We start from the raw sequence: 23,531 nt of genomic DNA, 5'->3' as shown, positions 1-23,531 counted from the left end.
CGCTTCCGCACGAATGGATGCAACTTGATAGAGCACAAACTGAAAGTACAAGGGAGCAAAAGAGCCCCATGGGACTAAAAGCGCGAATTTAGAGTCTGCACTCAGTGTTTTAAAGCCCCCGAACGCAAATAGCCGCGTGGGAAAAGTTTACCCGGCGGTTTTGTGGAGACGTAGGAACCGCGCGCTCACCAGCTGGTGGGAAGGACCCTAGCTAGAGCCCCGCCCCGCCACGGCGAGGACACGCCCCCAAGGAAGGGACCGGAAGCGCTCGGTCCGGGCCGGAAGTAGTGTTGACTAGGTACACGTGAGCCGCAGCATGGCGGCCCACCGCTCTGGTCCGCTCAAGCAGCAGAATAAAGCTCATAAAGGCGGGCGGCATCGGGGTCGGGGATCCGCGCAGCGGGACGGCAAGGGTGAGAATATAGAGTTGGAGGAAGAAGGGCTGCTTAGTCAGTTTTTAACTGCTTTTCTCCATGCCCAGACTCAACTCCGACCTCCGGCCTGGACCCAGCGTAAAGGCTCTAAGGTGGGCGGGGAGAGGTCCCCTTTCTTGACCTTTTTCTGGTGCCCTGAACAAAAGCCCTTGATAATCTCCCTCCAGGCCGTCTAGCAGCGAAAAGCCTGAGCAAGAAGGTGAGAAAGGAGCTCAGCAGAGTAGACCAGAGGCATCGTGCCGGCCAGCTCCGGAAGCAGAAGAAGGAGGCGGTGAGAGGAGCAGGGATTGGGGATGGTGTGTCTTCACAATTGTTCTAGGCGGATACTGCCTTCAGCTAGAAAATGTGACCCTGGGAAGGGGCCGGAGATGGAGAATAACTCTAGAGCATATGTTAGTTGTGCAGGTCTAGACTCATGCTGGAGCATTCTTTGCTTTGTTCTAAGCCCCCCCGCCCCCCCATATACACGTGGTTTTTTTTTTTACAAGAGAGTTGCTGGGGTGTAGGGCATCCGTACTGTTGGAAAGGCAACACTGGAACAAGTACTGAAACATTGAGATGTTCTCTCGTCCTTTCTATTTTCAGGTTCTGGCAGAGAAGAGACAGCTGGGTAGCAAAGATGGCCCTCCTCATCAGGTATTGGTGGTGCCACTGCACAACAGGATTTCCTTGCCAGAGGCCTGTCGTCTGCTCCAGGATAGGGACACTGGAACAGTACACTTGAATGAATGGGGAAGCACCCACAGCTTTATGCTGTTATGCCCCCGCTTGAAACATCGATGGTTTTTCACATCTGCAAGGCCAGGTTAGAGAGTATACAATATTTTCTATTACTGTGTATGAGTAGTGGCAATATTTTTTTAGTATTATGTGCTGGTGCCAACCACCTCTTCCTACTGACTTTGTCTTCTATCTCCAGGAGATCTGCACACTGTCTTAGACTTGGCTAAAGTGGCTGATAGCATCCTGTTCCTCCTTGATCCACTAGAAGGCTGGGACAGCACTGGGGATTACTGCCTTTCCTGCCTCTTTGCTCAGGGCCTTCCCACCTATAGTAAGTGATTTGGAAATATTGGAGGCCATGAAGGAAGTGAATTAGCACTTATTGTGCACCTATAATTTGCATCAGTGTGCCTTAAAAGTTTTTTTTTTCAATTACAGTTTACATTCAATATTTTGTACCAGGTGCTTTTTTATTTCTGAACTGTCCTTTGCCCAGAGGAAGAAGAGTATAAAGTTTGGTTTTACGCTGTAATTTCTTCAAGGTAGATGAGTGTTGGGTTTCCCAGTGATCTCTAGGCTCACAACTGTTAGCTTTTTTATGAACTTGCTTAGGGGATTTTCATGTAGTGAAGCAAGAAGTCACGAAGCCCTTTTCTCTTTTGCTCACAGCACTAGCTATCCAGGGGATTTCTGGCCTCCCACCGAAGAAACAAATAGATGTCAGGAAGAAGCTAAGTAAAGTAGTGGAGAAGCGCTTTCCTGATGACAAGCTCCTTTTGTTAGACACTCAACAGGAGGCAGGGATGCTGCTCAGGCAGTTGGCTAACCAGAAGCAACGGCACCTTGCCTTTCGAGATCGGCGGGCCTACCTCTTTGCTCATGATGCTGACTTTGTGCCTAATGAAGAGAATAACTTGGTGGGGACCTTGAAAATTTCAGGCTATGTTCGTGGACAAACTATGAATGTCAATAGCTTGCTGCATATCATTGGACATGGTGACTTCCAGATGAAACAGATAGATGCCCCTAAGGACCCTTTCCCTTTGAACCCTAGAGTGATCAAATCCCAAAAGGACCCAGGCATGGCAATGGAGGTAAAATTGATGTTCTTAGAGACTATGTAATGTAGATTCATGTGTAAGCTGGTGTAGGATGGGAACTACAGAGAAGGTAGTCTGTGTGCCTAGACAACTACCCTAGTCTGTGGAGGTAACTGCTAGTTTGAAGTAAGGCACTAGTCAGTTACAAATATGTTTCTATGTTACATATTTACCCAGCACTCTGTAGGTGCCTTACACAGCAGTTGGCTCTGAGTTTATGGAAGACACAAGATGCAGTCTCTTTCCTAAGACAATTAAGTCAGAAAAAAATGGCAAACACCGTGAAGTAAAGATTGAGAAAGTATGGTTGAGGTACAGACCTGTGGGAGTTGAAAAAGTAGACTAACAAGCTTCACAGAGGAGATCAGACATCAGTCAGATGTTGAGGTTGAGTGTGATTTATGAGTTGTAGAGAGATGAAGAATATCATAGAACATAGAGATAACATGAACCTGGCATAATGATGGATCAAAGGGTTTCTTTGAATTCTGAAGAAATCAGCTTGATGGGAATAAGGCATGTAATAAACAGACGGGAGTGGGGCCAGATTATGAAAAGCAGAGGTATAGACTTAAGATGCTAGGAAATAGAACCATTTGAAAAAATTTGACAAATTTTGGCTTTCTGTTTCATTTTATTTCATTCATCTTCTCGACTATTTTATTTTTGCATTTTTCTGGTTACTATGTTAGATTTAGTAGATTTTTGGCTAATGTTTCACCATCACCTGCTTTCGGTTTTTAGATTTGTGCTACGGATGCTGTAACTGATATGGAGGAAGAGCTTAAGGTCCTAATGAAGGCAGACCCTGATAGACAACAATCTTTGCAAACAGAGGTTATACCAGACCCAATGGAGGGGGAGCAAACCTGGCCCACTGAGGAGGAACTGAATGAGGCAAATGGTTGGTAATTGTAAGCTTGTTTGTAATTCATCTGCTCTGGAATTGTGGATTTTGTCTAGTTGCTCACAGTCAAGACCCTGTAAGGTAGAATGGGATGAGAATGCATTTAGAGGTCTGGTCTCCACTCAGATGCTGTTTATTTTAAGGAAATATTGGACACAGCTTTGCTCCATTTCTCAGAATCACTTCTAATTGTTTTCTGATGAACAGATGAACAGCTTTGGATTCATTGCGGGTTTATTTAGTTGTGCAAGTGTTGCTAGTTTCGAGGCAGCTGAATTAAATTTGGAAGTAGTAGTCTGTTTTGCTCATAGTGTCTCCTAGAGTTTCTGGTGTTGGTAGCAGTATGTATTGTCTTGCCTAGGTGAGAATAGCCAGAGTAAGAGAGGAAAGGAAGTATATAATTTACTAAACTTGTTCGGGCTTTTACAGAATTTTTGAAGGAAAGTTCCAAGGTGGTAAAGAAGGTTCCTAAAGGAACATCCAGTTACCAAGCTGAATGGATTTTGGATGAGGATGACGAAAGTGGTGGGGAAGGAGATGAATATGATGATATAGAGCATGAGGATTTTATGGAAGAAGAATCTCAGGTAAGAAATTGGTCTCTTAGGCCACTTCTGTGCACAGCCCCAAATGCAAGGCAAAGTGCAATCCTGGCCTTGAGGTATGTGTGTGGCCAGTTTTTTAAAAAATATAGGCTACTGTGTTTTTAAAAAATATATATTTTTAAATTGTTGAAAGTATTACAGATGTCCTCTTTTTATTTATGATTTTTCTTGTTTGGTTTTTATTTTATTTTATTTTTAAAAAATATATCTTTATTGATTTCAGAGAGAGGAAAGGAGACGGAGAGAGAGAAACATCAATGAGAGAATCATTGATCAAGCCCGCAACCGGGCATGTACCCTGACCAGGAATTGAACCCCGATCGCCTGGATCCTAGGTCAATGCTCAACCGCTGAGTCACGCCCAGCCAGGCTTTGTTTAGTTTTTAGAGAGAGAGTAACATTGACTTGTTCCACTTACTTACTCATTCACTGGTTGATTTTTTTTTTTAATATATCTTTATTAATTTCAGAAAGAGGAAAGGAGAGAGAGAGAGAGAAACATCAATGATGAGTCATTGATCGACTGCCTCCTGCACACCCCTGACTGGGGATCAGGCCCACAACCCGGGCATGTGCCCTGACTGGGAATCAAACCCCAATTGCCTGGATCCTAGGTTGACGCTCAACTGTTGAGCCACGCTCAACTGTTGAGCCACGCCCAGCTGGGCCATTGGTTGATTCTTGTATGTGCCCTGATCAGAGATGGAACCCGAAACCTTGGTGTATCAGGACAATGCTCTTAACTAACTGAGCAACCTGGCCAGGGCCTGTGGTCAGTTTTTAAAGAATGACTTTGTAGTTATGGGGAATGAGACTTGTTTTATAACTGAGTCTCTTAAAATTGATATGGTATGGACTAGGTGTCTAATAATGTTATTTTCTTTTTAGCTTAATGGCTTTTAGGGGAGAGGTAGGTGTGGGTTTCTTCTGAAACTGTAATCCTTTATTCCACAGGATGAGAGTAGTGATGAGGGAGAAGAGGAGGAATGTGAAACTATGACTATAGGAGAGTCTGTGCGTGATGATCTGTATGATGAGAAAGTGGATGAAGAGGCTGAGGAAAAAATGCTAGAGAAATATAAACAAGAAAGACTGGAAGAGATGTTTCCAGATGAAGTAGATACCCCCCGTGATGTGGCTGCTAGAATTCGGTTAGTCAACAGACTAAAATCAATCAGAACATTTTTATTTTAAATTTATGTGGCTCAGAGCCATGTCAGTATGACACAAAAGAGGAAAAACATTTTTCTTGCTCCTGAGGGCTAACATTTCTATATGGGAAGATAAGACATACATACAGTAAACAGTAATATATTATCAAGTTCTAGACTGTGTGGTATAGACTAATAATGTTACAGTACTTTAATGAATGAGAAATACTAAGATTACTTAGCAAATGCTTCCTATGTGAACTAATAATTGAAGTATGTGTTTGGAGACTTGGGGGAATTTGGTTAGAACCACAAGAATAAAAGCATGGGGGTTAGTCTGACTAAACCCAGAGAGTTTCTTGGATATTAGAGGAGTAAGGCTTTTATCAAGGACCATGTTCCTCAGGTTAAGGAGCCACTCCCTGATAGACACTAGGGAGCCACTGTGAATACTTTGTCCTTTGTCAGTGAGGAGCTTGGGTTTGGTTCTGAAATATTTGTTAAAAACTGTTTTGGGGGGTGGTCTTGATTTGGGCTATTAGGTATCTTGAGAGATAGTGATAAGAGTTCTTTAAGTTAGAGCCTTAGCCATATTATTGACTTGAGAGAAAGGGTAAGTAGCACTATATAAATTAGACTATTTCTTTAAAATCTCCTATATTCTAGATTTCAGAAATACAGAGGCCTCAAGAGCTTCCGGACCTCTCCATGGGATCCTAAGGAAAACCTTCCTCAAGATTATGCTCGGATCTTTCAGTTTCAGAACTTTACTAATACCAGGAAACGCATCTTTAAAGAAATCAAGGAAAACGAGGATGAAGGAGCTGAGGTATCTGCCTCCCTTTATCCGTCCCTACAATTTGCTTTCGTTTGCCAAGGTGCCCCCTCCTTTACTCCTCTTCGAAAGAGTACCTTACCTAGTTTTGTGCTGCCCATAGCTGAATTAGAGGAGCACTGAGTTGATAAGAGTGATATTGGGAAAAAGAGGTATCAGAAATTTAACTAAAAAAGTTTAATCTGGATACTTGAGGCATCTGTGAAAGGCAATTTTGAAGGATGAGGGTTGGCCTTAGGGTAGTATGAGACTTTTTAACATATTTGGAGAAATGTTTCATCATTACTGAGGCCTTCGGGTAATTGTGATTGTTTTCTGCTTTCTTCTGGCAGGTTGGCTGGTATGTCACAGTTCATGTCTCTGAAGTACCTGTTGCTGTGGTCGAGCACTTCAAGGGCGGAGCACCCTTGATTGCATTTTCTTTACTGCCTCATGAGCAGAAGGTTAGTTTCTTGTGGGAAGTGGGAGTTATGAAACCTTCCAACCAGTTTTGTCTGACAGTCTAAAATTTTACTTATAACTGACATTTTGCTCATTCGGATGCGAAAAATACAGGATTAGGAATCAGGGTGATGGAGAAGTCAATGATGGTTTAACACATGTCTGAACCTGTCTGAAGCATCTAAATGATGCAACCTGTGTGGTTCTGAGACTTCTCTAAGATATTTGTCAGATCAGATTTTAACCAAGGGTTGGAGGCCTTAAAAATAAAGAGGGTTTATGCCAAGGTGTAGATATCTTTTCTCTTGGTGGCCAGCAGTCATGTAAGTTGGAGTGTATGTTCTCAAGAGCTCAGGCCTTTGGTCAGTGTAAGTGCTGAGGAAGAAAAGGGGCTTGAATGAGTGTTGTTTTGAGGTGTGTGGCGAGTGAGTTGCTTGAAGTCATTGACCATGTGGCAGATGTTGAGCTCTTGCGTGAGACACGGGAATGTCAACTAATATAGAAGGGTACATGAAAGCTCTGAAAACTAGCCTATGTTTGGCTTAAGTGCCAGTTGATGGTGGGGGTAAAAGATAAATCTGTGTCTCATCATCTATATTACACCATAAATTAGCATCGTCACTTCTTAGAGTGAGCCTGAATCTGTTAGTTTGGTTTGCCTTCTTTTGGGTAAAGCTGTTCTAGATACGAAGTTCTGTTTTTCTTACTTGGTCTCTAGATGTCAGTACTGAATATGGTGGTAAGCCGGCATCCTGGAAACACTGAACCTGTAAAAGCTAAAGAGGAGCTGATCTTCCACTGTGGGTTCAGGCGTTTCCGAGCCTCACCTTTATTTTCTCAGCACACTGCAGGTAAGCAGTGGGGAACCTTCTGGGTTCTGGTCTATTCTGTTGTCTTTTGGGGGACTATAACTTTTGGTGAGGTGGTACAGAGTACACAATTTCAAATTCTAGGTCTCTGGGTTAGAGGCATTTTCATTACTCTGGTTTAGGAGCCAATGATATATTTATTCAAAATGTCTGAACCTGCCTGAAGCATCCCAGTGATGCAACCTGTGTGTGGTGCTGAGGCTTCTCTGCCATGAGTATTTGTTCCAGAGTAGATTCTGAATCAGAGTTGGCACCTTTATAAAAAGTGTGTCAAAGTGTGCAACCCTTGGCATCTGATATGCCAGTGGCAGTGCTGGAGAAGGCTATTGGGTTGCCCACAGTTGGACAAAGCAAGAGATGTGTGGCTTCTGAGATGCTGAGACTAGATGAGTTTAGAGAGTGGTGACCAGGGACACTTTTGTGAAAAAATTATTGTGCTACAAAGTAGGGGTGGGAAGAGGCTTTGTACTAACTTGGGGGGACTTGTGAACATCAGTACATACATACTGTCAGCTCAGCAATGGCCAGAGGAAAATGATGAAGGCAGTATTAATGGAAGCTCTGGATAATTTCAGTTTTCACCAGCCATGCTATCTAAATGAGAGATTAACTCTTCTTCCCCTTAAAATATTTTATTTTCCTGTACTTCAGTATTAAAAAAAAAAGAGGAGAGTTTCACTGACGGTAAAAACAGAAGTTTCAGATAGTCCCCAAGATCAGAGGTCAGCCAAGTATGGCCCTTGGGCAAGTCTGTCCTATTGTTTGTAAAGTTTTGTTGGAATACAGTTTTGCTTATAAAACCCCCCACATATATTGTCTTGGCTATTTTTGTGCTACAGAGATAGCTGAATAATTGGAACAGAGACTGTATGACCTCAAAGCCTAAAATATTTAATGTCTGGCCCTTTATAGAAAATGCTTGTCAAGACTAAGAGCTGTTGATTTAGTGGACATATTCCCTATAAAGCACTGATTCCCAAATGAGGTAGGTAGGGATGGTGTGTATTAGCATCACTGTAGAACTTTTTAAAACCCAAAATGTAGTCTAGGCTCCAAAATTCTGCCTCCAGTTGAAAAATCACTGTGATAGGGTCGGGTTGTATCTTTCAGGTGTATTGAGGCAGGGAAATACTTTAACTAGTGGGGTAAAGAAACACAAACTGCCTTGGGAGTAAGAGTTGCTGTGATACAGCTTTTCACAGGCCTCTGGATTACCTGTGGTTCCTCAAAATGTTTTTGGTTTTTACTTTTTAACCTTTATTATGGCAGCGGATAAACATAAATTTCAGAGATTCCTGACTGCTGACATGGCCCTGGTGGTGACTGTATATGCCCCAATCACTTTTCCTCCTGCATCTGTGCTGCTTTTCAAACAGAACAGCAATGGTAAGTTGAGTTCACAGAGGTAAACAGACCTACAGGTTCCTAATAGGTTTAACATGGTTTTCTGTATTTATATTTGGGAGCCACATGGTATGAAGGTGATGATAATTTTCAGAATATCCCAGTCAGCCTCACAATGGGTCTAAGGCAGGGATGAAAAATGGGGTTTGATCTTGCTTGCAAACTTGAGCTAACTGGTTGAGGCTGCTCAGAGTGCTATATTTAGGATAGGTTCTGGGTCCAGGCTTAGCAGAAATCACTTAGTGATCTTTGCCATGGACCCAGGAAGGCAGCATAGTACATCCCTACGTTAAGGCTTCTCTAAGAAGATCTTGCATAGGTCTTTAAATAGACTGGAGCAATAAATGCTTTGGCCTGTAGACTCCTGCTGCTTTGCTTTTGCCCTTTAGGAATGCACAGCCTCATTGCCACAGGCCATCTCTTGTCAGTGGATCCAGACAGGATGGTCATCAAGAGAGTTGTTCTGAGTGGTCATCCTTTCAAAATTTTTACTAAGATGGCAGTAGTGCGTTACATGTTCTTTAGTAGAGGTAGGTGTGAAGGATGGGATCTGATTGCCTCTGTGGGGTGAAGGTTGGGTTTATATTTTGTGGGTAAATGTTGCATCTTGGTCTTTTGTGTGTTTCATTCTAAGAGGATGTGCTGTGGTTTAAACCGGTGGAACTGAGAACAAAGTGGGGCCGCAGGGGACACATCAAGGAGCCTTTAGGTAAGAGAACGTAGTATTTGGAACCTTATCTAGATTTCCCCAGTGCTCCTAAATGACCATTAGGGTAGAGGACCACTGCTAAATTTTTTATTTTAATGGATCAACTTGCTGTGTTTTCTTTCTAGGTACTCATGGCCATATGAAGTGCAGTTTTGATGGGAAACTAAAATCTCAGGACACAGTACTGATGAACCTCTATAAACGAGTTTTCCCCAAATGGACTTATGATCCATATGTACCAGAACCAGTACCTTGGGTGAAAAGTGAGATTTTAGCAGTGTCAGAAGTAGACATGAAGTAATGGATTCAATCTCTCCTTGCTACTAGTTAGCACCTGAGGGATGGGAACCTACAGGTTGTGATTGGGCAAAGTTTGTGTTGTCTACTTTAGCCTAGGAGTCTGCTGCCCCTTTTTGCAAAAGGTTTTTCTTAGCCTTGACAAGGCATCTTAGTTAAGTATGGATGTTTTTTTATTGCTACTTCATCCAAAAAAAATACTATTAAGTCTTACTGAAATATCCACTGTCCAATTGGATTTTGAAAGCTGCTTAAAGGTAAGATGGGAAGTTAACAGTGTCTGGAGACCAAATTTCCAAGTGTCTAGAGACACTGAATCCCATTTCTTCCTTATGCATAAATTAAACAAAAACAGATTGATAAGGAGCTGGCCTTTCAGCTTGCTTCACCCAAGTTATGGAGGTTAAGTCTACATTTCCACCACTGAGCACAATACATATGTTCTTTACTTCTGGGGGAATTGTTTGAAAATGCTGAGACAGAACAGCAGCCACTCCAACACCAGCTGTAGGTTCAATAAGCAGTTTCATCCGCTCCCATACCAGCTGGGTTGCATACTGTTGGTAGAGAAGGTAGTAAGAATTAGTGAAATGGGAGGAGGAAAGCCTCGTTGTTGGGCCTTCACAATTAAAGGCTAAATGATAAACATACATATGCTTGCCAATGAAGAGCTGGTCTTTTTTCATTCTAACTCTGCTTCTACTGCTGAGGGTGTCCCAATATCTAGGGCCCTCCCACATGTCACGAGTCACCAAGTCAAGAAATATCTTTGCTTAAGAAGCTGCTCTGTTCTTGTTACTTTCTTTCCTGTTGGAGCCTCACCTTAATTTCGTCCTCTGTGACGGTGAAGACATCATCCACAAGGTCCCTTATAACAGGCCAGGTGTTTAAGCCAATGCTGGATTTGACACCATCTGCTATGGTTTCTGGAGGACAGGGGTTGGGGGTCAGTTCCCCTTTCAGTTTGGACTGGTAGCAGTCATCTGCATTCAAGGGTTCAGCAGCATATACCTTCACACTAGGTCTCAGGGCCTGGGAAGAGGAATATTAGACATCTCACTACTAGCCACTGCCTACATGCCTCCAGTAAAATAGGCAGTACAGGTAACACATTTCTGACCAAGAGCCTTCTCTGTGATAGATGTAATGAAAATATGATCTTAAAGCACTTTAAATTGTATACCTAATACTGGCCTTTAGTTACCTAGATCACATCTGGTTCTACTGGTAACTTGAGAAAACATTAGCCCCTGACTTGGATAGTAGGTTGGTGAGATGGAATTCAGGGAAAGGACTGTGACAGGCTGCCACTCATTGTAATTGCTTTTGTGCTGTAAAGTCATAGATTAAAAAAAGGGTACTGAGGCAGAGAAGGGCCTTTCATCTCAAGAGTTAAGAAATGGGAAGGAACAGTAATTTAGGGGGAACGTTGAGCAAGTACCACAGTGTACTGTGATGTGAAATAAAATCATCTATGCCTGAAGTGGGGAGTCTTCCAGAAGTTGTTTTCTCACCTTAACTGTAATTGCTATTCCAGCAACCATTCCTCCTCCTCCTACAGGTACCACCAGTGCATCTACCAAGGGAACCTTTAGTGAAAAGAATATAAAGTATAAATAGGTCTATTGAAAACCAGTTTTATATGTACATATTAAATAGTTGATTCTACAGCCAAACATCAGATTTACCAGTAGCTCAACAAGGGCTAGGCTTTTACCTGGTTCAGCACCTCCATGGCAATTGTCCCTTGCCCAGCCATCACTGCAGGCTCCTGGTTGGGATGTACCATGATGCCTTCTGTTTCTTCCATAATTCTTTTTGTAACATTTTCTCTGGACTGAAAGAGTACATTAATTTAGCATACTTGATTTTTATTTAACAGAGTTTCCAACAAGTTAGATTCAATCATTTTAACACTTTATTGGTCATCTATTTTTTTGAGACTTTCTTTGGGCACTGGGGATATAACTGAACAAAACAGTCCCTGTGCTGATGGCAATTGTATTCTAATATGTTGGGGAGGGGTGGAATATTAGTAAATATATGGTATATCTAAGTGCTGTGGAGAAAAACTAATTTATACAGGGTACTTAGGAAGGGTAGATGTGAACCAATCCTGCGGATCTCCAGAATATTCCAGGTAAATGAATTCCAAGTGCAAAGACTACAAAGTAGGAGCACTTGACCTTTCTGAGAAACTGCTTAGTGTGATTGGTGTGGAATATTTGGGGGATAATAACGGAGATGAAATCAGAAAGATAGGAATAGGCCTGTCCATCTAGGCCTTAGATGATTGGAAGAACTTTGGTTCCTACTGTGGATGAGATGGGGAAACTAATCATTAGAGGATTTTGAGCTGACAAAAGACAAGTTCTAACTAGTGGATAGCTCTGGGTTGCTCTGAAAAAAGACTAGTGAGACAAGGGTGGAAGCAGAGAGACCTGTTAGGAGGCTAATGACTCTACATGAGAAATGTTGGTTTGAATCAGGGTAATAATGGGAGAGGCTGTTAGAAGTAGTTGGATTATGAAAATATTTTGAAAGTAGGACTAAGATTTGGATGTGGGGTATGAGTTCTCAAGATGATTCCAACATTTTTTTTGAGCAACTAGAAGGATCAATGTTGCCATTTACTGAGATGAGGAAGAATGGAAGAGGAACAATATAGGGGTGATAAGATCAATTTGGTTTATTTTTTTAAATATATTTTTATTGATTTCAGAGAGAGGGAGAGGGGGAGAGAAACATCAATGATAAGAGTCACTGGTTGGCTACCTCCTGCACGCCCCCTGCTGGGGACCGAACCTTGCTCTCCTGGATCATAGGTTGGTGCTCAACTGCTGAGCCAATTTGGTTTTGGGCATAGCAAGTTTAAGGTGCCTATTAAGACATCCAAGTGGGAACACTGGGTAGCTGTTGGATTTACAAATCTGTGTTAAGGGCAAAGTTTAGGGCTGGAGTTAGCATATAGATGGGTCATATTTCAAACTATGAGACCATTAAGATCATCTGAGTTAGTGCAGATAGAGAAAAGGTTAGACATAGATAAAAAGGAAACAGGAGATTTGAGAAGAACCCAATAAGGTAGGAAGAGAAGTCTTATTTGATAGTGAAAACTGTTAAAGTGTTCCTGAACACTGCTCTCTTCCTCACCTCATCGCTCTGTTCACTGTACACTATAGAGGCTCCATAGGCTTGTATTGCCAGTTTTTTACAGTTGGGAGCTGTTTGGGGCACCACAATATAAGCAGGAATTCCTGAGATGGAGAAACACATTTAGTTAGTACAAATTGGGAGAATTTAGGATAGAAATTTCAGTTGCTTGTAATTGGATAGGGACTCAGAAATTTACTTCCCATAGCTATCACCCATTTCACTGAAAGTAAGGGCACTTTCCCACCCTTCTAATAACCCTACCCAGCATCCTAAGAAATCAACTACCTTCCAGTTCGGCAGCGTAGGCGAGGGCCTGGCCGTGATTCCCAGTGCTGTGAGTAACCACAGCTTTGGGCTTTTCTGAAGTGGCAACAATCAAGCCTCTGATGGCATTAAGGGCACCACGGATCTGGAAAAGAGGGACAGTGGATTTACGTATTTGATTATAGTTTCTTTAAAAACACCACCACCAAGGAGCTTTACTAGATTTTCTCTTCCTAATACTGCATACCCAGCCCATCACTAAATCTTATCGATTCTACCTCCTAAATATCTCATGTGTCTTTGCTACTACCTTGGTGAGGCCTCATTTCTCAACTTGTGTGCTATCAAACCTCCAGTGATCCTACCTCAAGGATCATTCTCATCTAATATTTCTACTAGATTATGAAAGTTACCTTTTAAAAACAAATGTTATCTTTTTTTTTGACTGCCGTTTTTAGTAACAAAAGTACAGCCTATAAGTTACTGCCTTTCAAATACAAATCTACTGCCTCTATCACTGTTGTAGCCACCCTAAATTGCTTCTGGCTTCCCTCCTACCAGGTTAGCTCATACCCCTGTGCCTCCAAGCATGCTCATACCGCTACCTGTAGTTCTTTTCCCCCACCCCCTTCCTGAGCTGGCTACAAGTACTCATCCTGTAAAACTTGGATGAAACATCAGGTTCAACTTCCTTGCTCTCCTAGGCAAAATTAGTCACTTCATCCTCTGTTCTTCCATGGCACTTTGTACGTCTCTCTCTCAAGACATTTCTCATAAACCTATTTGTTGACCAGCCTGCCTTCCCCTAAAAGTTGGAAATAGGGCAATACCTGTATATATGCCTAATAAAACCATGGCAGAAGCAAAGGGAAAAAGAGAATGGAGAGTTTTATGTTTTTAGTATAAAAGCTCTCAGTTAATGTTAAGGTGGGAGAAAAGGTAGATTCTTGAAATCTTAAAACTACGACTCAATGGGTACTAACACCTGTTAGGCACAGTACTAAATGCAGCTTTCAGATTTTTACCTAAAAGGATCTTAAAGTTCAACTAATGGTCAGAAAATTCTTCTAACGAATCAACACACAGAAGTCTATCTTTTTACATAAGAAAGGCACTGATATACTTTGTAGAAAAAGGTTATATGAGGATTTAACTAGCTTTAGACCTTTTATATTCATAAGGTATCAATGAACAGCGAGTTGACACAGTGAGTGCTTAAACTTGGTTTTACAGTGATCCCACTTGCCCATTTTGCCTTGAAACAGTTCAGGGTGATGTCTGTTATCTCTGTTTAATCATTGGAAGTTCCCTCTTTCATTCTCAGGCACCAGTGTGGACAGTAAATTATATTATCACCCTAGCTATAAGGAAGTTTGAGATTGTGTAAAAGCGGCTTGTCAACACCTGATGCTAAGTCACCAGAACTTGACCAAAGGAAAACTTCTACAACTCTTTCTATAGCTAGAAAAAGATATTAATTCTACCTACCTCACTGGGAAGTCAGGAGGGTCAAATAAATTTAATATGTGAAAAGGGGTTGAAAAAGTACATGTCACACTAACAAAAGGGATTGTTACCTTAAAAGATCCAGTTTTCTGGAAGAGTTCACATTTGAAGAAAAGATTGCGCCCTGTTACTTGGTTTAAAATGGAGCTTGTTAGCACTGGTGTGAGGTGGACAGAATCTCGAATGTTGATATGAGCTTTTTCAACATCAGCAAAGGAGATGCAGTACTCAGCACACATTGTTCTGAAACCCAGGAATAAAAAAGAGGTAAAAGCAAAGTCCGAGACAACATGTTCAATGAAAAGGTTTTGAAAATGCATAACACAGACCCAGTGAATATACAAGTGAACTACAATGTAAACTGTAGACTTTGGGTGATAAAGTGTTAATGTAGGTTCAGTTGTAACAAATGTACTTTTCTTTTGAGGGATGTTGATAATGATGGAGGCTATTGCATGTGGAGGGGCAGGTGGTTTATGGGAAATCTCTGCCTTTGGATCAACTTTGCTATGAACCTTAAGCTGCTCTAACAGTTATATATTTAAAAAAACAAAAAGAGCCCTGGCCAAGTAGTTCAGTTGGTTGGAGCATCCTCCCATACAGAAAAAAAAAAAAAAAAGTTGCAGGTTCAATACCCCGTCAGGACGCATAACTAGGTAGTGGGTTCAATTCCTGGTCAGGGCAGGAGGCAACATCACATTGATGTTTCTTTCTCTCTCTCTCTCCTTTCCTTTCTCTCTAAAATCAATAAAAACATACCCCTGGGTGAGGAGTAAAAATAAAACAAGTAAATAAATAGAAAATGCATAACAGGAAAATAGGCCTGGGGCCTGTGGTGTTAATGTGGGAACTGTCTCTGTTACCAGGGCTCCAGAATCTTTGTATAGAAGGGAACTTGTCTTGAAGCTGACTTTCTTAGTAAATATAAGTGGGGGTTTTTCTGATGAAGCTTTGCAGGAAGTAACTGGTGGTGATTATGGAAGGCTTAAAGCTCATCCCTTACCCATACCACCCACCTCTGCCACTGGTATCTACATTTTCATCATTGTAATGAGCTGCGTTCAAAATCTGATACAAACTTTTATTTAAAAAAATTATTTAACAATGGGAAAAACTGCCTACACTCCTACCATCTTAATAAATTATGTTCATTTTCTGTTTCTTTCAATATACATACATTAGATGACAGTTAAAATCAAAGCAAAGATAGTATTTTGTTTACTCCATTTGGCTCAGTTTCTTCAAAATTTTCATAATTACAATTTTCAGTAACTGCATTATGCTTCCATTTTCACTTTTATTGTAGCATTTAAACATAGTTTCTATTTTTCTTTATTAACAAAAGCAATTTGTGTTCAATAGAAAAACAATTTGTTTCCTCACCAAAGACAATCGCTATCAAAGCTCTTGTGTTTATCTTTCCAGGCCCACATATAAATGCAGACAAAACTTTTACAGGTTTAGTAACTTGCTTTTTTAAAACAATATTATGAATATCTATGAATCTTTGCTTATCAATAGGTATACTTATGCAACTTTTAAAATGGCTTAATAGTATTTCTTTTTACAAAAATACCATAGTTTTACATAATTCTAATGTTGAACATGTAGGGGTTTTTTTTACTATAATAATGATTAATGAATAATAGCCTTGCTGTAAGATCTTTGTGCATGTCCATACATGCTGAGGTTCCACCAAATGATATTTTGCATCAAAAGGCATGCACGCTTCTAAGACATTTGAATTTGTCTTAGAAGCCCTTCCAAACTGATCTCCAGAAGAGTTGTAGATTATACCATTTTACACTCCCAACAGCAGTTTCTAAGGAATGTCCATTTTTCTTCACGTTTGCTATATCATATCTGTCAATTTAATGAAATGTCTAATAGTTTGAACTCACTTTTCTTTAGTGAGTGAACATTTTTTCTGTATATTTATTGGCTACTTATTCTTTTATGAATCTTTAACACACCAATTTACTGACTGAATCATCTTTTTCTTCTCAAATGTTACGTTTATAAAATTAATTTCTATTAATGCTTGGGGCTTTTCTAGACTTCATATTTTGTTCCATTTATGAAACTGTCAATTCCTTTTCCAGTTGTTCATTGTACTATGTTCTTCCCTGGTTACTCTTTCTAAAATTTATTGGCTTTGTTCATGAATAATTCTTCCAATGGGACTTCAGAAATCCTGTATCAAGGTTGTCAGAAATACCACTGTTAAATGAACAAATGAATTGGGGACGTATTTAACATTTAAAAATAGTTTTCCTATTTATAAATATCTGTGTCTTTCAATTTAGTGAAGTCTTTTTGTTTTAGGTTTCTCAGTAAAGTTTTTATAGCCTATATCCTATACAGATATGATTAAATTTATGCCTAAGTGCAATACATTTTTGTTGCTTCTGAGATAAGGTACTTCTTTCCTTAGATTTATAATCGCTTACTGATGATGTATATGAAAGCTAATACTTTTGCATAGTTACCATGTAATAGGATACTTTACTAGACTATCTTGTTAGAGATAATAGTTTTATAGTCTCCAAATAATCACACTACCTGCAAATAAAGATAATTAGTCTTTACCTTATAAATATCTCTCTGGTAACTTTTTCAGTGTCTTCATAGTTATTGGTTTAATGTAGATTTGCCACCTCCTGAATTAATTTCAGTAACATATTTCTGGCAAAATAATATCTAATTTAAAATTAGTATGAAATTGTACATATTAATATTTCTAAGTATTCTTCATATCTGTGGTATTCATTCAGTTATGAAATATTGAGCACCTTCTATGTGTCAGATACTGTTTGGTCTGGGGACATAGTGTTAGAAAAATAGACTTGTCTCTGCTCTCATAAAACTTATAACCTACTGGAGAGATGTGTAATAAGTAATCCCAAAATAAATATGTATTTATAAATAGTAATAGTTGATATTAGGGAAGTGTGTTATGATAGGATACTATAATGTTGGCTCTTATTTAGATCAGGTAAGGGCCTCTATGAAGAAGTGAAATTTTAAATTATGACCCATAAGATGAATGGGTTGACTAAGCAGAAAAGTGTTTCAAGGGGAGGGAATAACGTGTGTGAAGGCTTTAAGGAAAAGGGGGCATATTCCAGGAACTAAAGTGAGGCCACTGTATTTGAAAATAGTGATCAAAGAGATGAAAGTGAAGTTGGCAGGGTCTAGGTCATTAGGAACCACGAATGACTCATGGATTTTTTTTACGTAAGAGCAATGAAATGCCATTGGAGAATTTTGAGCAGGTAAGTGTCATGTTAGAAATCAGATTTTCAGAAAATCACGCTGGCTACATTATGCTGAATGAAAAGAAAAAAAAAAGTGGAATCAGGGAATTTAGTTAAGTAGTATTAGAGTGTTCCACATGAAAGACAACAGGAACCTGGACAGTGACAGTGGAGGTAGAAAAAAATAATCACTCGATACATTTTAGAAAAACAAACCTGATTAAAAAATGGGTGAAGGACTTGAATAGACATGTTTCCAGAGAAGATATACAAATGGCCAACAAGAACATGAAAAGATCCTCAACATCACTAATCTTTAGGGAAATGCAAATCAAAACTACAAGGAGATACCACCTTACACTTAGAATAACTACTATTAAAAACCTCAAAAACCAAAAAATAACAAGTGAAGGCAGGGATGTGGAGAAACTGGAGCCCTTGTACACTGTTGGGGGAAATGTAAAAATGGAAAATAGTATGGTAGTGTGTCAAAAAGTTAAACATAGAATTACCATATGATAATTACCATTTTACTTCTGGGTATATACCCAAAAGAATTCAAAGAGGGTCTCAAAGACATATTTGTTTACACCTATGTTCATAGCAGTATTATGCACAATAGCCAAAAGTAGAAGCAACCCAAGTATCTATTGACAGGGGAATGGATAAACAAAATCTGATCTATACCAATGGAATATTATTCAACCTTAAAAAATGGATTATTATTCATGCTACAATATGGATGAATCTTGGGGATATTATGCTCAGTGAAATAAGCCAAACACAAAAAGGCAAATATTTATGATTACACTTATAGGAGGTACCTAGAGCAGGTAAATTCATAGAAAGTAGAAAGGTGGTTGCCAGAGCCTGCGGGAAAGAGAAGGGAGGTTGTTTAATGGGTATAGTTTCAGTTTTGCAAGATGAAAAGAATACTGGAGGTTGGTTGTACAACAATGTGAATGTATTCAACACTACTGGACTGTACATTTAAAAATGGTTATGATGATATATTTCATGTTATGTGTATTTTGCCACAATTAAAAACACACACACAAAAGTTACATTTTGGAGATTATAATTAGGCCTCTTGGCTGCAAGTGATAGAACCCCAATTTGAACTGGCTTAGGCACAAGATGGAGATGATGAGATTTACTGGCTCATGGAATCGAAGGAAGAGTTAAATCATGGGAAAGGCAGGGATATGGACCTTCAGGAACAATTAGAACCAGGGATTTGAGATTTTCCAGGACCCTGATCTTTTCTCACCTCTGCTGCTTTCTGCATGTCAGCTTCATTCTTTTTCCTTGCAGACCAGTTCCACATGGCAGGATGCGTGGCTGCTGACAGCTCCTGTGTTTTACATTTTATGGCTTCCATACTGGAGAGGAATTTTCTTTCTCAGTTTCAGTTCAAAAAGTTCTGGGTAAGGACTCTGATTGGCCCATCTTGGCCCAGGACCAGTGGTCACGGGGTGAGGTCATTTAAGACAATACTATGCAACAGTCAGAAGTATTTACAGAAACATGAAAAAGAAACAGAATGATTTCTATAACATAATATCAATTATGTACATTTAAAACAATACATACACAAGACACTATATATTAAAAGACATATTTCAAACATATTAGAGTGATGACCTAAGTGGGGAGGGTAGGAACATGAGTGGGCGAACTGGAATGAATGCAAAAAAGATAAAATGAGAAAGGTTTTGATGATAATGTGAACCAAATAGTATGATTGCCTTAAATTTCTGCACCTGAGAGGAAAATGGGAGCAAATGAAGGGAGTGAGAAGGGAAAAAAAGGAAAGAGAAAGACAAAAGGAAAAAAAGAAAGCACTTCTGAGAGGGGCAGTTTTCAAGAGGAAAGCGGAGAGTGTTGAGGTGATGAATTCCATAGACGTCCACTACAGAGATAGATGAGACATATGCTGATATTGGATTGAATGTGAGGAGTGAGGGAGACAAGGATAATGCCTGGCTTTTGACTTAGATGGTATAATTTTACTAAGATATAAGACTGACGAAGAAGCAAGTATTTTAGGGAAAATCAGAGATTTGATGAGTTAAGTTTGAATTGCTTGTGAGACATCAAAGATGTTCTTTAGGTTACTTTTCTTCTTTTTTTATGCCAGAAATGTGTCTCTTTTACTGTCTATTTTATTTCTGAAGAATGAGCTCTTCAATTTTTTTAATCAAGTACTATTATTTTCCTTATTAATTTCTGATTTTATCTTTATTTCTTCCTTCTATTTTTCTTTTAATTTTCATTCTTTTAAAATTAATAATAAAAGCACTTCAGGTTACAATTTTTCCTGAGTACTGCTTTAATAATATACCATACATTTTGTGTGCAATATTTTCATTAACCTTAATTTTTTTCCTTTTTATTGAACTTATTGGGGTGACACTTGTTAACAATATTATACAGGTTTCAGGTACACAATTCTACAACATTATCTGTACACTGTATTGTGTGTTCACCAGCCCAAGTCAAGTCTCTGTCCGTCAGTATTTCTTGCTTCCATACTCTCCTCCACCTCCCCCACTTCTCCCCACCAAATTGGTATTTTAGAAGCTTTTTCAAGTGGTTAGAATTTTTAAATTTGTGGTTATTCATTACTCATTTTACTACTTTGTACTCAGCAATCAGGACAATTTTTTAGAAACTGAATTCCTCTCCCCCCAATATCCAAATTTGCTTTGTTGTTTTTTTGATTACTCACAGAATATGTGACCAAATCTCTACTGTAAAAATTTAAAATATAATAAAAATATATAGGCCTTTCAGTCTCTACCATCAAATCCACTCTCTTCCACAAAGATAACCACTTTCAAAGTGTGGTATGGCCCTTGCCAGTGTGGTTCAGTGGTTGGGCGTCCTCCTGTGCACCGAAAGGTCTCTCGTTCAATTCCCGGTCAGGGCATATACCCAAGTTGCAGGTTCGATCCCCGGTGGGGCACATACAGGAGGCATCCAATCTGATCCATTTTTCTTTCTCTCTCTCCCTCTCCCTTCCAATCTCTCTAAAAAAATCAATAAAAACAATTAGAAAAAAAAACACACTTTGGTATGTATTCTTCCATACCTTTTTGATATATTTATAGAAATTTACATATGCAATAAATGGTTTTGCTGCACTCAGAACCATACTCTACATACAGGAGTGGGCAAAAGTAGAATTACAGTTGTTCGTATGGAAAATAATACAATAATAAATAAATAATAATACAAGAATAAACTATTTCGCATACTTACAACTACAAACCTACTTTTGCCCACCCCTGTATTGTTCTGCAACTGGTGTGTTGTTTTTTCAAACTAACATAACATCTTGAAAACTGTTCCATGTCAACATATATTTCAATTCTTTAAACTCACAAGCTTTCATTTGATTCAGGTCTAAATATGATTGTCTTTTCATTTATTTTTACCTGGTATTTCATAAGCCCTTTAAATCTGTGGGTTGAATTTAAACCTTAAATTCAATTTTTTTCAGCAACTTAGTAAATTTTCTTCTATTATTTCTTTGATTATTGCTCCTCCTCCGTTCTATTATCAACTTCTGGAGCTCATATTTGATCATTAGTTTTCTGGATCCATTCTCCATATCTTCTGTCCTTACCTCTAATAGTTTTTATCTTATATTTTCCCTCTGAGTTCTGGTAAATTTTCTCAAGCTAGTTTAACTTTGGCATATTTCACCTGCAGTTCACTAACACTGTTGCATTAATTTGGCAACAGTGTTCTTCCTGTTTAAACAAGTTTTCTTCAGATTATTTTTAGAAAAACCTGATTCAATGTCCTCTCCAATTCCAATGTGAAAATGAATGAGTTTTTAACATTTCTTCCTATTTCTTTCGTATATTTTAAAGATTGCCATTTGCTCTGACCACTCAAATCACTCCCCTACTTTATTTACTTATTGAATTTATTGGGTGACCTTGGTTAATAAAATTATATAGGTTTTAGGTGCACAATTCTATAATACATCATCTGTATATTGTATTGTGTGTTCACCACCCCAAATCAAGTCTCCTTCCATCAGTATTTATTGCCCCCTTTACCCTCTTCTACCTCCCCCTCCCCCTTCTCCTCTGGTTATCACCAAGCTGTTGTCTGTGTCTGAGGATTTTTTTTTTCTTCCTTCACCTTTTTCACTCAGCCCCACAATGCCCCTCCCTTCCAACACCTGTCAGTTTGTTCTCTGCATCTATGAGTCTGTTTCTATTTTGTTATTTTGTTCATTAGATTCTACATATAAGTGAAATTATATGGTACTTGTCTTTCTCTGACTGATTTGCTTCACTTAGCATAATGCTCTCCAGGTCCATCTATGCTGTTGCAAAAGGTAAGATTTTCTTCTTTTTTAGGGCCAAGTAGTATTTCACTCTCCTACTTCTGGACCATTGAATCTTTTCCTGTATCTTACTTTCTACTTCTGCTTAAACCTTCTGGTGGCAAGTGTCTGTCACATAATAGGAACTGAATGAGTTCTGTCAGAGATTGTTCAAATCTTTTAGGCCCAGTCTAAGCAATAATTCGTAACTTTGTGTGGAATTGGGAAGGAGCAACAGGTGGAGGGAAGCAGCCTTGGGGGAGGGAGTTTCACCACAGTTCTGAACAGGGGTTACTGAACAAGAAATTTAAAGTATCAGTCTTTTGATCCAGTTACATTAAAAATATATATATTTTTTAATCCTCAAGAGGATATGTTTTTACTGATTTGAGAGAGAAACATCGGTAGGGTTGCCTCTGGCCGGGTGATCGAACCCGTAACTGGGGTGTGTGCTCTGACCGGGAATCAAAACCGCAACTCTTGGGTGCAGGGAGGATGCTCCAACCAACTGAGCCAGCCACACCGGCCAGGGCTGATCCAGTTACTTTTTTTTTTTTATATATATATCTTTATTGATTTCAGAGAGAGGAAAGGAGTGGGAGAGAGAGAGATAGAAACATCAGTGAGGAGAGTCATTGATCAAGCCCGCAACAGGGCATGTGCCCTGACCGGGAATCGAACCCGATCGCCTGGATCCTAGGTCGACGCTCAATCGCTGAGCCAAGTCCGGCAGGGCTGATCCAGTTACATTTTACAGATGGGAAAAAAAATAATCTGAGATCCAGGGAAGTCAAGTAATGTTTGCAAGAATCCACAGCGATACCGAAATTCCTAAACCGACTTACATGATACCTCCTGATTTACTTCCACACAACCCCTTCCCCCAACAAGAGCCGAGTACACTGTATTTTTTAAAGAAAAAGTCAGGTGGTCTGGGGATGTACTTTGTCATAAAGCTAAAGACTTTGGTACTCTGGTACCTATCGACTGTCACCCGGGGTAATTTACTACAGTTCTCTAGGATTGTTTCCTCATCTTTGGGCGGGGGGGAGGGAGGGAAGTGGGGATAATAATAATTACTCTTACAAGATTTTTAAGGCGCCAAAATGAAGGCCTGGGGCGCTAGTCCAGGCCTGTGATGGAGACCCTGGCCTAAAATGAGTGGAGGCCGGATTGTGCGGTGTCTCCGTCAACCCCAGCCCCAGTGTCCTCGATGGCCACCGCAGCGACGACAGCAGCCCCCGCCGCCCCCGCCCGCCTGGCCTGGCTTTGCCCGGCCTCACCTCACCTCACAGCGGCCGCGCCTAACTCCAGCTTCAGCTCACCTTCCCGGACCACACCTCTGCGCATGCGCGGCGCCCGCCTCCCACGCCCAGGATCGCGTTGGCTCTTTTCTCGTCTCCGGCGGCGGAACGTCCATTTAGCGTTTTTCCTCCCAGTGCGGCCACCGTCGTTTAGGGAGGAAGGCGGGAGGGGGCGGGGAAAAGGGTGGGAGGTGGGTGAGCGCGCGCACCGCCCCGCCGTCGTG

At 40.1% G+C, this 23,531-nt stretch overlaps 2 protein-coding genes across 8 annotated transcripts; one reads left to right on the top strand and one right to left on the bottom strand.

The window, feature by feature from the left end:
• Positions 1-273: 273 nt before the first annotated feature.
• On the top strand, positions 274-10,955 carry TSR1 (TSR1 ribosome maturation factor). The gene is made up of 15 exons (XM_081115792.1): positions 274-413; positions 602-705; positions 1,020-1,239; positions 1,354-1,488; positions 1,827-2,251; positions 3,002-3,161; positions 3,594-3,751; positions 4,724-4,920; positions 5,587-5,749; positions 6,088-6,198; positions 6,915-7,047; positions 8,335-8,451; positions 8,859-8,999; positions 9,104-9,178; positions 9,304-10,955. The coding sequence occupies exons 1-15, from the start codon at positions 317-319 to the stop codon at positions 9,477-9,479; spliced, it is 2,412 nt and encodes an 803-aa protein (XP_080971918.1). The 5' UTR covers positions 274-316; the 3' UTR covers positions 9,480-10,955.
• Positions 4,940-23,507, bottom strand: SRR (serine racemase). 7 transcript variants are annotated; one of them, XM_081115797.1, is made up of 9 exons: positions 23,292-23,459; positions 18,929-19,154; positions 14,473-14,644; positions 12,917-13,040; positions 12,629-12,732; positions 11,193-11,312; positions 10,990-11,064; positions 10,298-10,507; positions 4,940-10,032 (listed from the first exon to the last, which is right to left on the bottom strand). In XM_081115797.1, the coding sequence occupies exons 2-9, from the start codon at positions 18,955-18,957 to the stop codon at positions 9,817-9,819; spliced, it is 1,050 nt and encodes a 349-aa protein (XP_080971923.1). In that variant the 5' UTR covers positions 18,958-19,154; positions 23,292-23,459; the 3' UTR covers positions 4,940-9,816. The 7 variants fall into 7 exon arrangements, with proteins under 7 accessions (XP_080971923.1, XP_080971924.1, XP_080971922.1 ...); XM_081115798.1 differs by having other exon boundaries at positions 23,287-23,350; XM_081115796.1 differs by lacking the exon at positions 18,929-19,154 and having other exon boundaries at positions 23,292-23,507.
• Positions 23,508-23,531: the final 24 nt, after the last annotated feature.

This window comes from Miniopterus schreibersii (genome assembly GCF_964146895.1).
Source record: "Miniopterus schreibersii genome assembly, chromosome: 16".
Taxonomy (NCBI): Eukaryota; Metazoa; Chordata; class Mammalia; order Chiroptera; family Miniopteridae; genus Miniopterus; species Miniopterus schreibersii.
This window is presented reverse-complemented; position numbering and strand designations above follow the sequence as displayed.